The sequence below is a fragment of the Hyposmocoma kahamanoa genome, unplaced genomic scaffold (assembly GCF_003589595.1).
Source record: "Hyposmocoma kahamanoa isolate Upper Pololo Valley unplaced genomic scaffold, ASM358959v1 93, whole genome shotgun sequence".
NCBI lineage: Eukaryota > Metazoa > Arthropoda > Insecta > Lepidoptera > Cosmopterigidae > Hyposmocoma > Hyposmocoma kahamanoa.
The window spans coordinates 3,317,810-3,337,268 of NW_020654810.1; the positions used below are offsets into that span (position 1 = coordinate 3,317,810).

Consider the following 19,459-nt stretch of genomic DNA (forward strand, 5'->3'; position numbering starts at 1 on the left):
CGTGTTTCTCAATACAAGCGTTCAAAACTTGCAATAATAATGCAACTTGAAACGCTTAAAGGAAACATGCAACCGTAAGTGGATTGTTTAGACATTTTAGTATTGAGACCAGCTGTTAAAGGCACAAGAGAAGATGTTAATTACGCCACGCCATGTTAATAAGCACTTTGACGAAACGCTAGAGTGAATGTAATAGTTTGTAAATGTTGTAAATCGTCAGCCCTGTAAGTGCACTAAGAGATATCTTAATTATTCTTGTCTGTGCATAAATGAAACGTTATAATGAGTCGCTATACTGGCAAACCAAATCCAATAGTTGGGAGTTATGCGTCTGTTAGCATCTTTACGACGGCATCGGCGCAAGATAGCGCATAAAGTCCTGTTTTTACAACCTATTCCAAGGAAAATGAGAATTAATGTAGAGATGGTCGCCATTTAACAATGTCCGATGTTAATGCCTGGCAATTTTGTACTTAAATTGCGTATGGAAAGACAAGTAAAAGTGCCGCTATTGCTCTCATACTCGATGTGTATGAGAGATGAATAAATAGTAAAAACTTCCTCTTTTATTCCGGCCGTCTAGTCCGCAATCCGCATCAATCACCCACAGCCTGAGATTATGTACGGACGAACGGCTGCCAACGAGCCGCCCGGGGCCACAGTGGGAATAAAGTTAAACTAACTCCATTCAATATTCCAGTTAGCAGTAAATTACTGCTTAATTAAACATTCTCATAGGTGGACTCCTCTAAGGCGGTACTGGGGCCCGGCGCCGGGAGGATGGTTCTCGCTCGCCCCGTTGCTGCTGCTACACGATTAATTGTATATAATTTTCATCTATTTTATTGCGAAACTACGCTTTACACCCGGTTAATTCAATTTCGAAACGAGTGTGTCCGCTCTTCGGCACCGCGCCTGCGCCGGCGTCGCGTCTCCCCGATTATCTGTTACTAGCGTTTCGTATCGTTTGCATCACAAACGTTGCTCAACAACTTTTAATCGCAGACCTTTATTTTTTTCGACGGCATTGACTTGTCGAATCATGAATAATTTTAATAAAAAGAACGTTTTATACTTATCCCAATTGCTTCGACCGTTAAATGCAAGCAACAAGTACCTTATTATTGGGCATAATTGAATTACGCGATGTAGTGCATAGGGAATACTTTTCGTTGCATCTATATGCAACTGCTTATTTTGTCTACGAAAAAGAGCTGTGGTAATCGGTATGTAATTATTTGGATAAACGATTCCGCTTCGCAGGTGAACATTTTGCGGTTAAACGCGGTGGTCACGGATAAACACGCAATTACTGAATTACCATACGCGGCCGACTAGTATTTTATTGGTCGCATAATTTAACGGTATGCGTTTGGCTCGGTCGCGACGCAGGCGCATCAAACCGGACGCCTCTGCGATGAGAATGTCAGATCGTACTGCAAATGACACGAGAATATTAGTACTTCAAGTCCTAGACAATTAGCGCTGCAAGTTTAATTTCATGTCCAGTGACCGACCTGAGTCTAAACACATGGATATATATACCTGTTATTTATATAAATACTATATTATGTACATACGGGTTCTTAGTACCTGATTAGGTTAATTGTTGACCGAGGTTTTAATTTTCTTAGACGATGTTTTGCTATTTCTCTCCAAGCCGAATTAGGCGTCTGATTTTTCGCGGTTTTGATTCTCAACAAGTCACAACGACACGGGTCATATTTAGCAACAAGGAGAATGCTTGACATTATCGGCACATAAACTTGTTCAGATATAAAATATACGCAATTAAACACACGTAGTATTGCAAATGCAATGTTCTCATTTGTGTATGCAAATGTTAAAAATGTTTTCCAATCAAAAAAATGAAACAAGTTGTACGTTCTTAAATGTTTTAATTAGAGATTCTCCTTTAATCGCAGCCGCTATCTGCTATCCAGATGAATATGTATACATTTTGTTGTTGCTTTGTGAAGCATTTTCCCTGATAATACGAGAAATAAATACTAGAGTCATTACATGTTGCTGTGAAGTTATTTTTATAGCGTGTTAAGTTATTTTTAAATGGAGAAACACTTGAACGTGGATAATCAGATGTGAATGCGACCATTCCGAATGGAAAAAAGATGTCGCAAGTCTTTCCACTTGTAATTATTTTACTCCAAACTTGGAAATATTCAACTTATGAAGCGATAATCGGTGTATTTTTATTAATTCCCCAGTAAATCGTTCTTTTATGGTTATGTTAGTCAATTTAAATATAACATCCGTAATGACTAAGCCGACATTAAACGCATCGAAAAACGCATAACTCACAGGTCAAATAGAAGCAATGATGTCGTTCCTTACAAAGACGCGTAACAGCTTTCATAAAGGCCAAAATAAACACGCTTGCTCAAGATCCGCGGTTACATTAGACTCTTAATAACTTCGTTTTATGATAGTTTATTGTGCTCTATAAAAAAAGTTTTATATTTATATACCTTGTCCTCGTGTATCCAGAATTAATCTGACAGGTGCATTCGTGAGAACGGGTTTTAGAATTTGATATGCTGCATGACATCGGGCCGTAGACACTGGGTCTCGTAAACTTAAATTCGTAGTATAAATTATAGTTAGAGATTTACTATCTTGTAACGCAATAGCGCGGTTAAAGAATGGATATAAAGCCTGGATAAAGGACGGCCATTAGGCTGTATGAGAATGGGCCGTTTGATGCGTGTGCGCTGCGTTCATGACAATTGGATGACAATGAATCTGTACTCGAGTTAGTGAGGTGCAGTTAACTCGTCTTTCTAGAGCAATCTTTTTAGTTAGTGATGTGGTGATATTATTTAACTTCGGATGTTTATTTATTGCCCTCACTTCCATAAACGTGACACTTAGCCGTTCAGCAAATAAGGAATATTTACTTCTGTTTTTCAATTACCACCTGAATCAATCTACAGTGCACGTGAGAACATTATTAGCTACGGTAGTTACGTCTACACTTACGTTAAAAGATAAAATGTTAGGTAATAGTTTACGAATCATCATTGTCCACAAAGATAAAAGATACAAATATTTATTTATTTTGAGTAGGTGACGTTACAGTAAACATCGGTTTAAATTTTACAACATACCGACACGTACATATATACATACTTATCTATATAAGCAGGCGAAGTTCAATCACAATTTTCTTTCAAAGTGTCTATCGCAATATACAATGTATTCGAGATTGTCAGTACACGTTAACCATTGTTTAATGAGTATAAGCAAGAAAATTTTAAGAAATATTTTCGGAGATTGTAACTTTGCTACGTCTCTTCATAATCTACTAGTACGTACGTACAGATTGGCTATTAACTGTTGTTTGGAAACTTTATCTTGAGGACATCGTGAGTTCAATATTATCCTCTATAAAAGAGGTAACGGACATAAAAGGCATATAATTACGGCCTATTAGTTTGGTTGTACCAAGAATGAGCTTATAGACCGCTATACAAAATGTGACCATGAAAAGTACTCGCTCGCATTGAAATGACAAACCAGCCTCTTTAGAAGGTAGTTGATGAACATTATAGTATATTATTGCAGAGGCCGGGAAGTAAGGGATTGCTGCACGAGTATGAGTTACAAGGACGAGGGACAGCGAGGCCTTGTATTAAATACGAGTCAAGCAATCGTTCCCGCCGAGGCATGTATAGATTTTTTCTCAAACAATGTGAGGAAATAATGAAAGACTAAAGAAAGGAATATATATAATAGAAAAAGTAAAAAAAATATTAATTAATATTAAAAGTAATATTTGACATGTTAGGACAATTGTTAAAAGAAAATGTTATTGTTTTCCAGGCACATCACTAATAGTAGCCTGCTGAACTTCTGATGATGTGATTGAATGAGTATCTATTACTGTATTTTCGTTATCGCTCTTCTCACTAGCACTCATTTTCGTGACCAAAATACAAAAAAAGACGAAAAAACAAAAGAATAATAGAACACTTTAATTTAAATGTTACCGCCATTTTCTTTATTTTTAAGTAAGCGGTACAGGTCTAATAAGTATTTTTAATTCTCGTAATTATGAACACTGGGCATTTGGCTGTATGAGTTTTTCATTTGCCTGTTTGCATAGTTCATTAGTAGGTAGATTTAAAAGTTTAGAGAAGAGGACATTATTAGATTTTCATACTTTGCAGGACTTGGCCGGGAAGAAGTTGCATGGTCCTTAAATGACAAACTTTCCGTGTTCCCTTTTTTGAAAGTTAAGGCCCATTTAGATGGAGAGAGTTTATCGCACGCTTCGCGACGAAAAATCGTACGCGATTATCGCAAGCAACTTAAACAGAGAAATATGCAGTAAGGAGATATTTGCTTACGAGTTTTCGACTTGTCTAAACTTTTTCATTTACACATGACATTTTCTCAAGTTCATACGATAATCGTACAAATCGAAATATTTTGAGTGTGAAAATTGCCATTCGAGTTCAGTGATTACTGCGTTATTGGCTATGGATATACTAAAATGACGCAAAAATCATTCAAATTTGGAACTGCTGACAATATTAAGTTCATTGCAGTGTATAGAAATTTTTTTTTATACTTTTTTTTAAATTTTACAACATTTGTTAACTCCAAATTTATTTTCGTTCTCATTTCATTGATTCTTGTCTTAGAAAAAGCAGTGATAATCAAAACACCCTCGCGCACTGCACTCATGTTAGGGACTGGCTGGCACAAAAACTCGAAATAAGATTTTAGCTTTCAAGTTCTGTTTACACGGAGACGTTCAATATTCAAAAGCGAGGCGATTATCGCTCACGTGGACGGTCGATAATCGCGAATGTTTGGACGAGGAAAGTTTTTTATATTCTTTCGATAATCGTATCTTCGAGACGAGAAACTCTCTCCATCTAAATGGGCCTTTATGCAAGCATTTCCGAGCATTTTTGAGAAAACGATATTTTCCTACCAAACTACAGGGACCTGACTTGTTTTAAAAATATCCTCTACACCCAAGATATTGAATAACACGTTTCCGTTTGCAACCTACTTAGATAAAACACGTCAACGTTGTGGCAACACATTCCAAAGCTATCAAGTTACGAAGTACCGTTCCTCTCCTGTAGCTGGACGTTACGCGTGAATTTCTAATTAGTCGCCTTACAATGAAGACGTAAACACGATAGCACTCTATCGAGTTACGTTGTACGCCCAATTCTCAGTTTCGGGTAGGTGTTAATGTACATTTTAATTGTTCGCATTATCCGGTGTCGCGTTTGGTACCGCGATTGCGACCCACATAATATTGTTGTTTAGTGCTGGCAGCCCATTGTATTGTTAACGGTTCACAGACAGCATTCGAAGTCAGATAGCGTGGTGTAAATAATTTGCCAAGCAATTGATGAGTGGTACCGGCAACCTGAGGCGATCCATTTTATAGGTTAATCTTTGTCCAGTACACAACTCTGTACAATAAGTATGTTATTGATTATCGACAATATCTTTTAAGCAATGAAGTTCAAAATTTGTAATTTAGTGTTAATTGGCGGCGAGATTGTTTCTCAAACGGTGTAGCCTCATGTATTAGGTGTGCATGTACACAAAAATGCCAGTCGGGGGCGGGGCGCGCGGCCGTTGCACCTGGCGATCGCGCCGGCGCATTCCTCACGCACTCCTTTTTATGCTACACTACAAGTTTAGCCCAACCACTCTAAATTGAACTCCACTTCCCCGCCATTCCCACATTCACACACTAGGAAAGGTCACAGCGGTACTACACGAGAGTTCCGCATTAAATGGCCAACTTTGTAGGAACGGAACGCAACATCTCCTATTTTCTTTTTTTTTAATTTAACTATTCCATCTCCACGTCTTTGTTGCTCGGCAGCTCGGATCAAAAAATTTTTTTGGGTGACTCGACCCGAACTTATACAACCTTAACGCTGTCAATGAAGTATTAAGTATAGAATAAATATTTACATTGTGTAAAGCCTGCGTGTTTGTCGGGCAGATTTATGGCGTCTTTTAGAACACTCGAGTTTAGTTTGGGAGCACGAATTAGCAGGTACGCTCCAATTGGACGGTCGTTAATTGGTTGACAGTGAATAAACAGTAAGTAGCGATTTACTTTCAGAATTAATGGCTGGCACAGATTTAGGGGCCATCGCTAGTTTAATTGCAAACACAAACGGCATCGCGGAGGGTCAACGGGTACAGCTTGCAGTTAATGTCCAGTTTGAATTGAGTTTTAGAGGCGCCCGAACCAGACACAAGTATGCCAAAGTACTAAATGAACGTTTGCGCATTTTGTGCTCACGCATTAACCGCAAAAGTGTGGTTGCGCCGGCGCCACCGGTTGACAACGAAAACATTACAAACCAGTTCCTACAAAATGTTAATTTTATTAAACAAATATTCGTGTGTGTGTGTGTGCGTGACCTACAAAAGTGTGCAAACCTGTGCTGTATGAAAGCGGAAAAAGCTTATTGATTTCCATGTTAAGCCCGTGTTAACGAAGCTGAATGATACAGGTTAAGGCAAACCGCGAAGTGCAAAGGTATACGGCCGGTCATGAGAATTTAATCGACTAACTAATGAGGAACGAGTGCGGCTAGTATTGAATAGAGATGGCGAAATAAACACGCCAGCCGGCACGTAACGCGGGAAAATAGGAATTGTAGTGATTATGAGTCACAAATCTTGTGATCAGCTTGTAAATGCTTTAGCTTCGTAAGATTTCTTCGATCATCAAGGTCATAGGTAATATCTTCAAAGGTTTGTCAAATCAATATTACGGGGAGTCACCGGAGGAGAAACGGGTAAAACTGTTTTACTAGAACAAAGATATTTACTATTAAATAACGGTCTTACCAATAATAAACTTATACACTATACTATATAGTCTAAATAATGCGCTAATGTATTACACGATAGGATGTACTTTATCCCGTCATTTAAAATACTGAAAATAGGGTAAATTTAAAAATACGAATATCGCTTGTACACCAAGATATAAAAATGATCCCTGTGACATTTCGGACAGTCATTTCTCGGATTCGGAACTAATACGATGCGTAATGCGCAAACGCTCTATAATACCGAAAGTTCTGGCCCATGATTACAAACAGGTAGCTGTTAGTGTTAACTTATAAAAGGCTAGCGTCACAAACGTACACCTGTATAATTACATTGTCAAGTTAAAATTAACGACACCAATATGCTAATGAGAGGATTATCTATTCTTGATAATAATTTAAAATTGCTATATGTTTTTTGCTCATCATCTTTCTTATCATAGTCCCTTACCATGTTTACCATGTAGTACATTTTACTCCTTTTAGGTTCCATTGCAGTATATTACGAATATTATTATCGTAAGCTATCAGCTCATGTCATTGTAAATAACTTAAGGATTAACATTATATTGTACCGGGTGCGAATCCAGCCGAAGAAATTGTATTTCAATTGAACATATAAATATACGAACTAGGGTTTTCATTCAGGGAATCTCGGAAAGTCTCGACAATTTTTAGGCATTTTCGAGATTCGAGACTGATGTTTTCAGTCTCGGGAATATCGAGACTTTTGAGACTTAAATTACTTCATTAAAAATCTACTAAACCAACAGTACTTTTTTTATTATTGTTAAATGAAAAATGAAAAAAATTACCTTAATCCTTTGACCGCCGTGGACGCTTTAAAGCGTCAATGAATACTTTTCAATTGAAATTAATAAATAAATATTAAAATATTAATATATTGTGGTCTTCGTATATTCTAGTTAAGTTTGGACTCATAGTTGCATTTTATGTTCAGTTATGATCTTCTTCTGAGGAGAATTTACATAAGGTGGAAATTCATAACATGTCACATCACTATAATTATATTAAGGCTTGTCGTCAATAGTTTTTGTCGGTGGCGGTCAAAAGGTTAATAATTTTTCATTTTATGATTTCAGTTAATAAAGAACTTGATTTAAATATAATGTTTTAACTGTTTAAACGCCTAGCCTATAAATATGGAAACCTACTTTTGAAATAGTCTCGAAAGTCCCGTTTTTCCCGGGATTTTCAAGACCGCACCGAGACACGGTATTTTTCTCGAGACGCGCAAATGCAGCGAATTTTGAAAACCCTAACGTTCGTAACGTTGTCCTAAGCAAAAGACTATTATGTTCAATGTGAACATTTTATGATGTTTCAAAGCGTATGTTTGCATTATTACTCTTGTTGTTATTCAATGAACTCTTATCACCGTTTGCTCTCTACATCTGAGGCACTATGAATGGATATATTTACTTACATTTATCTATTTGATCACAATTTACGATTCAACGCGCTCGGGTCTAGCTTCTTTGGTTGCGTATTTTCTCCACAAGTCACTGAGTTCGGACAGTCAGGCCATGCTTCCTTTCGTGCATACCATGCATAAACGATCAATGACCAGAATGCATTCGCTTAATAAGCAAAAACTTTCACTATAAAAATTAGCATCTATTTAACAAAAGCATGTAAGTCAACGTTCATTGTATCGATCGTTAGCTTCCTATTCGCGGCACGTCACATTGCGCACGAGCATCCAACATGGCGTACGTCAGTTTGCTTCGTTAGTGGAGTATTTGTCAAGATAATTGTCCGAACCAAGCCATTAGAGGCTTTGACGTTTCCGTATTATTATGAATAGCACCTCACTTCAACCAGTTATAATTATTTTGTGCATTTTACAACACCTCTGTCGGTTGGAAATAGGTTTACAGTTGAAGAGCGCCAATTTGTCAAACGGAATTATAGTTATGGTTTTAAGAGTTAAGCCTTGGCTTTGAAATGGTATCACGTGTTGCCAAAACGGGTTATTTCTGCATAATTATAATGACAAGCTTATTGTTTGTATTATCTCCATATGAAGTAAAGTATACCGAAGAAAAAAATCTCTTTAAGATATCAAATATTGACTCACTTAACCATTTGTTATGCGTTCATGATGAGTTTCATTCAGAATTATGGTCCCAATATTAATTCATCTACTGTTCTCGTACGATTATTTACAAAACAACAATAAAAGTGCGCCACGCGGGCCTCAACAGGGTTACTTATCGTATTCACAATGTTATAACAGGTGCCTCAACTGCGTAAGTGAGTAATGTTTGCTTAGACCGAAATTATCAGCATGTGTCTACGGTGGACTTATTATCTGATTAAAAGCCGGTATACTAAAGCAGGTGTACAGGCTTTTATCAGTCTCATTCATTCGTCTCATATTCATGCCGATGAATTAAAAAAAAAGTCTCGTTTAATCTTCTCGGATAATTATTGCTTTGTTTCGTAAAATTCTATAGTCCGTCTTTTTTGAAGATGAAGTAAAAACACATTGCAGAGTTACCAGTTTTCATAAAATTTTAAATAGTCATGTAGCTGTTGTCGACAGTTTTGTCGATAGATTGTGTAACTTCTTACATAAATTGCGAAAAATGTTTGAATTTTTAATGTTACGACGTTCTAATGATTAGTAATTGTGTTATTGCCTTCTTTATTCTTAGTATCAAACTCAATTTTGTATTTACAACCAACCAACGTGAATTCGGTAGTCGATAGAACATTTTATCGCCTGCAATCATTAGCTGCGTGACCGTGAGACCATACCATGTTTTAAAGCCTAAATTGGAAGAAATATCAGAAACTTATTAGAAAAGTAGGTCCTAATAACAAAAACCTTTTCCACTTCCGATCTTAATCGTAATTGAAGTTTATTGAAGTAATTCAAAAGTCCTTCCCGGCTTTTAAGCCAAGAGATTATTTTCCAGTTTCTGTCAGATATGAGCTCGTAACTAGTGCATTACAATGTCATATTGAAAGATATATCCGATTAAATCGGCACTATATTTGGTGTCGCAGGCCAGCGGGCAGGTTCCACTCGACATTTTACTTATAACGGTTTATTACACAAAAGTGCTACCTACTTCTGATTATTTTAAAATTGTCAAGCAAAATGAATCATGCACGAGTCAACCGTGCGTAAAAACGACCTCGATTCTTCTGTTTATTTTGTTTGACGGAACTCAAAAAAAAATATTTAGCGACTTTCTCAACTTTCTTGTTCAAAACGAATAACATAAATGTTATTACTTACTTGAAACAAAGCAGACGATTGAGCTGCGAACTTTATCGATTTGCAGGATATGGTTAGTTGATGATACGATGGAACACAAACCTGAGAAATTAAGTATTGCAACGCAAGAAGTAACAGGATTAAAGCAAAAGCAAGCCCTAGCACTAAACAGTAAGCAAAATGTACCGGAGAAGTATAAGACATAGGAAGCAAAAAAGAACGTAGACTAAACGAAGCATAGCTGTAGACAATTTCACGCATTCGTTATGGAAACGGCGTATATCAGAAGCAAAGAAAGAGCAAATTACTGATAGATAAGTGTAAAATCGTTCCGTTGTTGAGCAACACTTGAACAGTTTTAATTTTAGGGAAATTATTCAGCTAGTTATTTAAATGTTAGCAAAACAAATCTACGAGGCACTATTAACGTAGAATATACAGATAAAAAGATATTTAAAAATCAGTTAGCGAATTAATATAAGCAACAATTAAGTATTCTCTCGGAGCACTATCTGCAATATTAATCGATGTATTAAAGCTGTATAAGAAACAGGTAAAAGAGTGAAAAAGCACCATTGAATTCTAATCGTGGGATCACTTTCAACGGCTGACTTCGCCCAACGACTTAAAAAAAAGAAACTTTGCAATGTTACTTAGTTTTTGCAATTCTATATAGTAAGTGTAAGAAGCTTTTTTTTTGGCATAATACTATCAGATGCCTTAGTTGTATTTAAAGGAAACATTAAAGAGTGCATGTTATCTTTGAAAGTTTTACGTTATGGACATTACATTGTGATAGTGAGTTTAATATGATACGTCTGTTACGTTTTGTATCATATTGCGTAAAACTTAAAAGCGACTATTTATTTTTAATAAAGATGACTTGAATGGGAGCATATAGAAAAATAATTCATTTACATTTTAGTAACTTTAGAGATCGAGACCTCCTACACTACGCCAACTTTAATTTTTGTCAGTTTCTGTAATTTTTGTTAACATCCATATTTATTTACTAATATTATGCTCCCCAATTTTGTTCAGACAACTCAATTTCGCTAATATTTTTGATTACGTTAGTTATGATAAGGAAAGCAGCGTAGCAGAGACAATAAAAAAGCTGTAAGAACAGTGTCGACGACACACTCGGCGTTGCACTTTAGATTATGGCGTTAAATTAAAGCGTTAAATATGAATTGAATGTGCTTTCGATTGTACATAAATTGAAATAAACGTGTTAATGAACTTCGGTTGCTCCAACTGTGAGACCACACCCATTAAAAGAAATCGGCAATGTTCCTCATTAGTGGACAGTTAATTATTTCTTCTAGCAGTAAGTTGTAGCCATAATCAACTCGCTTTCCTTGTAAGAGTTTAAAGTATGTATAAATTTCCATGATCGTTACACTAAAGTAAATTTTATAGCATCTATAGCGATCGAGGTATGTAATTATTGGATAATATCGTAGAAAGCTAGTGGGTGTTAATAGATACAATAGAAAGTAGTAACTTAGTCAATCATTGCTGGCGCCGTGATAAAACCGGAGGCTATAACACTAGAGTACTTATAAAAGTGATATAAACTAGTCCGGTTTGACAAACTTCGCGGAAACTTATAAGGGCGTTCAATCATGGTTTATTACGTTCTGCTTATCCTATTTGTTTTCTTTAGAAGTGATGAGTCACAATTGACAATCGAAAAGATTATTGTAAACTTAGGAATTTCGGTTTGAATAAGTGAAAAGCTGTTTACAAAATGTAATTAATAAAGTTCGTTATTCATAATTTTGATGAACTTTGAGAACACTCGAGTTGTTACCGCGTTGTTATGTAAAGTCTACCAATTTTATCTTAATCTTTACGCTACTAACTATTCGGAATTTATGCGGAATTTCCTCAAGACCCTGTCACCAGGCAGTAAATTATAGGAAAAAAAACAGTCCTATAAAGGTACTAAGCTGTTTTTCTACTGAGAATAGACCATCAGTATTCTACATTTGGCGACGAGGCACATAAAACGCCATATTAGACTCGTTGGCTATGTCAACCGACTCACGCGCAGCATCCTGGTACGCAGGATATACTTACATTGATAGGGATATACATATATCGCATAGTATCTATCGAGAGGGTTAAGTCAATAGTAAAATCTTACAATATTTACGAATCCATTTAATGAAATGATATAATATATAGTTGGCACCTACGCTCGCCGTTTAAAATTGATTGTAACCGACGCGTTCCTTTTTTAAATTTGGTAAACCTGTTAGAGGAATATTATCAATGAGGAATAATAGTACATTGTGTATTACGGGCGGTAAGAAATTATTAACCTGAATTTGTTCTACTCGAGGATTGTAATTTTTACCACCCATGCTACATACAATGTTTTTCACAATATTATTACACATAATTTATTTCTTGTATGTATAAATATCGCTTCACAACACAACATTTACGGATTTTGCAAATGGTTTTTGTTTTTTTTTAAACAGATTGCCAGCTATTCTTCCATAGATAATACAACTCGAAATAAAATGTTTTTTTAAGGCACAGACGCATGCAGCCACAATGTAGTATATTGATATAAAATAAATCATTTCCAAATTCTAAAAATACTGCTTAATTTGAATTCACAAAATTAATTTAGTAAAATTTAATTAGATTACAAATGTTTAGTTTTTTTTTATACATCAAGTTTATGCGAAATAAACGTGCAGTTCAAGAAACTTTTTCTTCTTGAAGTAATAAATCTTGGCGTGAAAAATCCATATGGCGATAATGTAATGAAAAAGCCCGTGGGCATAACTTAGAACGTTGTCGATTTTGCCTGCATGTCATGACACTGTTTACGAGCAAGTGTGATGAAAATGTCACTTGTTTTTATTCATACATACGAGGGGTGGCTGAACAGTAATCTACCTCTAAGTATTTTCCGATTGAAAAGACGACTATGGCTATTTTTTCTATTCCATATCGAACAAAGGAAACGCATTTATTATATTTGTTTTTGAGAGACTTTAGTCTGTCGCTAATTTTTAAACATTTAGCTTTCTTCTTCCGACGCTGTCCTTGCGAAACGAAACGTACTTAATAAACAAAAGAGAGATGCTAATTTTGAAAAAAAATGTAATATTGGAAATAGTCAAAAGTTAATCACTTTTATGCCCCTCATATATTTACATTTAGCTTAGGTTCATGGTTCATAGTTAGTTGTGCGTTTTGGAAAACTACTTAATAAAAGAAAGCATGTCTATTTAACTGAGCTTTATACAACAACGTGTATTTAAAATGATACAAAACTCCTGTGAATATGTTAGTTATGTATAATTTCGAGACATATAAATTTACTGGATAAATAATACGACTTAAATCACGGAAACGATAGCGAAAGTTTATTAGTTTAAGTAAAGTTTATTAGTGAAAGTTTATTGATATACCTAATGCCTATTATTATTTTATGAAACTGTGTTAGCGTGATAGAACACGTATTATATTAATCTGTGATAGCGATAATACAGTATTCTAAATGCACATTAATTTATCGCGAGTCGACATTTGGCAATCTAATTGCAACCGAATAATCAAAAAAAATCACACATAGTGATTGCGAAACAGAATTAAAAGGTTTTGTAAATTTTTATTAGCATACTTAGTTCCAATTTTTATTATTAAGAACGTTAGAAATTTTAGAACAAATAATATAAGGAAAGACTCGTGAGATTTTATAAAACACGCTTCCCTATGTGAAACTACCTACAAACACGTGTGTGTTCAATAATATGCTCCACAACGCATAGCTTACTACTTAATATATAGGTAGTATTTTTATACGTTGAGATGAAATCCGTTAGATCAACACCTGAAGAGTGGTCAGCCCACGCTCACATGCACATACTCCACCAACACACGAAATACACCTACACGCAAATATTTAATTCGTGTTTTGTTGATTAGAAAAAACGTGTTCGGCATTCCAATTTTACTTTTGAAGGGGCCATTCCCACTTACCCGATTAGATTCCAAAGCTTCGGCACTGTGCTCCTCCTTCTGACGGAAGCAATTAGTGCACTTGCTCTTATTGAAGATGTTAGGTGCAAATTTCCTGCAATCCGATCGCCCAGACATGATTGTCAGAGGTCAGGGTCAGTAAAACGTTCACTATGTCACCGTACACAGCATGTTGCTACTGTAAAACACCCCACACTAGACGATTATCTCGCCTATTTTTTAAAAACCGAACACGTAGTTTATCACGCGCTCATCCACCGGTGAGTGAGCTATCAGCGAAATCACTGCAAGTGAACCGAGAGCTAACGTCATACAAAAACACATGCACTAACACAATCTCCTTCGGCAACCAAACACCGAAGCAGTCGAACAATCGCGTAAACAATATTCGTGTACACGTCAAAAATTTAAAACAATAAACATCGACATTACAACGAACACGCGGAGTTCGCGAGCGCGCAGCGACACGACCGCCCGTCCATTTTACATCTGATAGAAAAGCAGCGAACAGAGTTGTTGTTTTACAACTTCTCTTTTCTTGTTTATGTGTCTGCAACTTAACTTGTCCATGTAGTTGTGACGGTACACCTGTAGTAGTGACCGTAGATTCTCTTACTCTAACGCGCGATACTTACATAAATCTGTCCTTGTTACCCTTTTCATTAATTACGCAGCACCCATCGTAAAACATACACTGCCATCTATTGAGCGAGCTTGCTAGACGCTCAGAAATATGCAAGAGTAGCTTCCTACAACCGAACCGACGCATGGGCAAGTGTAGTAAATGCATTTCGACGTAGTTTGCGCTAAAATATGTAGAGGGAGCTGAAATCAAATATTACGGAGTCTTAACGTTCGGATATTCTATCGCGGACTGATTGCGAACACAATAGTAATTATATTAAAGAAAATGTGGAAGTCGGTCGTACATAACACAATAATATTGTAACTGTTTTTAAAAAAAATGTTTTTAAAAAAATTATTTTTTTGGATAAATCGACAAACTTAAGAGGAGTTGTAGCGTTACCATATACTCAATTTTGTGTGAATGTAATGTTGTTGTGCTTAGGTATTTGATAAAGAATAATTTACGTTATTTACGTATTTTACATAGGTGGAGGCTTAGACTTATACCGGCACAGGATAAACTAGTTTAGGTTCCAACCAGAAAATGTGATGTTTGTGGAGAAATACATACAGGAGTGATAAAAAACCACTGACCATTTTAAAAGAGTATACTGTACAATGGAAATAAAAAATACATGTTCGGGTTTTGTTTCAATTTCAAATACTTGACAAATAAATAATTATAACGTCTCAAAGTTTTCCGGTAAATTGTGAATAATACTGACACCCGATAATAATAGACGCCGTTGCCATAGCAACAATCAGTGGGCGGAGTCAGCGCGCGAGTTTACGTATTGTCGACCTCGGTAGCCGAAAGCGCGATGATGAGGCCTCAGATTCGATGCCCGGTAGAACCAGGTAATTTAATTGCCGTGATTGTTTGGTATTTTATTTTATTTGTTGGTAATAAATTTAATTGCAATTTCTCCTTCATACTTTTTACGAGCTTAGAATCGTGAAAATACAAGTTTTTGTTAAAACAAGAGGAAATTGTTACATCACAAGTAGGTACTACTGTATTCAGGTATATTTAAAAATTTGCAATGAACTTATGTACAATTATCTCTCGTAACCATCGTCATTCATTATCTGCTGCAATGCTGAGCATAGGCCTCCCTATAAGAGTGCCACAATAAAAAAAAATTAAAAATCAAAAACTTACTTAAGTCAGCAATACTTCAATAATTGCTCAAAATGTTTTTTTTTCTTAATGAATGGCTTGTGAGACTGCTCAAAATTAGTCCATTACGCTGTAAAGACTATCTAGCGCCTTTAATGATGTTCCTCCGCAATGTAATTTCCGCAGCACTGCACAATCACTTTTTAAAGCGTCAAATCCGATAATGGATGAATTAAGTTCGTCACGGCTTTGGATTTCGTTCACGTTACACTCGACGTTTAACTTCGCCCCATAAAAAAATCATATGGAGTGAGAACAGGTGACCTGGGAGGCCACTGTACTGATCCTCCAAGCCAAGAGCTGAACTTCGTGAAGACTCCAACCACTTTCGATATAAACACGAACCATCTCGTAATATTCCTGATAGGAGTACATTGTTAAGCAACGACGACTGCAATTTGTTTGCGTTTGCGTCGATTTGAAGTCGCATGAGGGCCAGACACGACGGCGCCTGACGTGGCGGCGCCAGTCGCTTGAAGAACAGACTATTATTTACTAATTATAAGGAAATTTTACCTTAGAAATTATTAGGAAATATTGACATTTTAAAAAAGCAAAAAATTGGGATTTTTTTTAATTTTATTTCACTAATGTGTTGTATAAATAAATGTGTTGTATTACTGAATCTTATGCACAGGAAAAAAATGGACAGTGATATTATTATAATGTTGCAAGTAAACATAGCAGAGGGTAGTAAAGACATTTTAAATACAATATGTATTTTAAAAAATCGTGCATTTTTAGACCTTTTCACATTTGTACGATTTTTAAAAATTGCTATAGCGTCACTTATTTACATTTTTTATTTCGAATCCTCTCAGAACTAAAAATACTTAAAAGACTTAAATCTGAATCCTACATTATTTTTACAACTTGTTTATTCTTCTCTCATAAAAGTTATTACATTTTTTTTTTGTTCTGTTCGTCCAAAAAGGACAGGCTAAGGTCAGAGACCATGCTGCCTCGTCTTCAGTGGTATATTATCGTCTTCAGTGGAATTCAATAAGTAAACGTTTTTAGTAATTTTTTTCTGCCGATCATCAGTATAATCCATTAATTACACTTCTGAAAATCTTGCTTCGTCAAAAAAGTTATTACATGTGAGAAGCATAATTTTTTTTTATTAATAATTTTGGCTTGGTTTAATTATGTTTCTGTAAATATGGCCGCCACAAAGAGGATAGGCAATTTGAGGTGGCGTGCTTGGATTGACTCGGGATTTCTTAGAACGGGCCCATACGGGTGTTTTATTTCGAGATTCGTGTAATTTCGCGTTTTAATCTTCGATTACTGCACAATAGCACTATCCTATTCCACTTTAAATTAGATTTCACAAAATAAATGAAAGTCAAAATTAAAACGACACTTATCCCTCCAAAAGGCCCAGAGCGAATCCTGAGAACCATGTGGCTTCAATCATTTTTTGCCCTTGTGCTTGTGATCTTGCTTTATAAGAAACACATACCATTATGCTCTAAGCATCCTATACTTCTATTCTATTTCGACCTTAAACGCATTTTGAAAATATTACAGTAAAAGCACATTACCTTTAAGCTCACTTTATTTAAGCAAAATTTAAAAAAGTTAATAGATACTACCTAAGATGATTTTATTTAGCGTTGGCAACTTGTTAGTCAAGGACAGACCACTACTTCCGGCTTTCTTACGTGTTTCGGTTTTTTACTTTTACTTACAATAAACCTTAATATAACCCAATTAGGAGCAAGTTTATAATATTGGTATATCGAAGTGCGCGATCCAGTTTTTGAAATATATAAGTCCGTGCCATTAACCAATCTATTTAAACTTTCATGTCCATATTATTTTCATCCTACGAACTTGGTAAGCAACACAATAACCTTGGTAATGGTCACTTTATTAATATATATATAAGAAACTGTATATAAGAACCATTCGCTTCTTTTATTTCAGTGCCGTATGTAATTTGAACTATTGTAATATGGAGTAGTTGACTGTAATGTTTATTCACTCATAATTTTCTCACAAATACATAGTGCCATTAATAGAATATCCGAACAAACTGTCAACTTGGGAAATGTTGCCATCGTGAAATATTTATTAACCAATCCAAATGGAGTATTTAATCATCGACATATTTAATCCATCTGTCATTCCTGTGGCATTGACAGCGGCTGTTGGGTGATTCGCATGTGACGTTGCCGCTGCTTTGTCAACCGATTTCCCCGCGCAAGTTCGCCTCTGAATATCAGTCTCGGCTGAAAAGGGACAAAACAGTCTACCTTTACGTCCGGTAGTGGTTCCACCGCAGTCTCTTTCAATTCCAAGGTGAGGGGTTATGGGAAGCTCGAACAACCTTCACAGTTCATCGTGTTCCAATAAAAATTCAATTAATGTGTAATATAATTTGAATGTGATATTTGTAGCGCTACTTTTCGGCAGCGGATTAGTCATCGTTTCTATTAAAAATGCTGGTTAGCTCATAATTATTCGCACAGAGGCGTGGTGAGGTTATAAAGAGGTTTATTATTTTAGCATGGAGGACCTGTCTTTTTTGCCGGATCTCCCGAGCGGGCCCCTGGATGTATATAGAAGTAGCGCCTCATTCGACTGGAAGCGGCTAAAGTTGGCTTTGGAGGGAGATATCGATTTTTTGAAACTCAAGGTAAATCTACTAAAACTCATTTTAAAGAAGTTTATTTTAATTTTATCTTAAAAGTATGTTTCCAGTTTGCTCATGGAAACCTTGGTAAAGATCGTGTGATTCGAGCAACCTTCAGCAAGGCTTGGCAATTTTTTTTGGACGTATTTTTTGTCACATCAATACTGAAAAGAAAAGTTGCAGCTGGTTTGATATCTAGTTGCTGTAAAAATTTCGTAACTTTGGTTGTCTATTACAAATATATTTAAATATTATTAATATAATAAAATTCAAATTATATCAATCTATATCACCTTTTTTAAGTTGAACTACATTACTAATAAAAAAAGTACTTATTAAAATATCTCATTCATCAGCCGGACATCAGAATTGGCTGAGTAAATTTGTCTAAACTTCACACATAGAGTGGATAAAACCTTCCTCAGATATTCTGGAATTTTTGTATTGTATTTTGTTTTGTATTGTATTTTGTTTTATATATTTTTCATGTGTAACTAACATCATTTTAATGCATTGTAGTGCTTAGAAGAAAATTTTTGTTGTTGTATGTACAAAAATGACTACCTATATTGTTTTGATTTTTGGACAAGTATAGTTTTGGCTAGTTCTATATAGTAATATGTTACAGTTGGTAAGTTGAGCAAATACTTTATAAAAATGTTCTGCTTGTAATTTTGGACTTTTTGGGCATTTATTATGGATTCTTGAAAAATTGGTCACAATATAAAATTGAACAGTTTCTTAACAACTTTAGTAATTTGGAACTAGAGAACATTCCAAAACAATTGTTGCAAGTTAAAATTCTCACATAGTGTATGTAGTTTTTGTTTTTCTTCTGATATTTCAACTTGAGATCATGGATCTTGTAAGGAAAAAATATACAATTACAGCAACTATTAAGAAACTTG

General features: G+C 35.5%; 2 protein-coding genes across 2 annotated transcripts in view; one reads left to right on the forward strand and one right to left on the reverse strand.

The window, feature by feature from the left end:
• The window catches only part of LOC113237176 (protein outspread), a 474,205-nt gene extending 459,642 nt beyond the window's left edge, over positions 1–14,563 (reverse strand). The window contains exon 1 of the mRNA XM_026473494.1: positions 14,104–14,563. Coding sequence (XP_026329279.1) covers positions 14,104–14,220 — 117 coding nt within the window. The 5' untranslated portion in view covers positions 14,221–14,563. The remainder of the gene's footprint in view (positions 1–14,103) is intronic.
• Positions 14,564–18,110: 3,547 nt separating this feature from the next.
• The window catches only part of LOC113237617 (peroxisomal acyl-coenzyme A oxidase 3), a 51,005-nt gene continuing 49,656 nt past the window's right edge, over positions 18,111–19,459 (forward strand). The window contains exons 1-2 of the mRNA XM_026474215.1: positions 18,111–18,217; positions 18,425–18,554. Of these exons, the coding sequence (XP_026330000.1) occupies positions 18,426–18,554 (129 nt within the window). The 5' untranslated portion in view covers positions 18,111–18,217; position 18,425. The remainder of the gene's footprint in view (positions 18,218–18,424; positions 18,555–19,459) is intronic.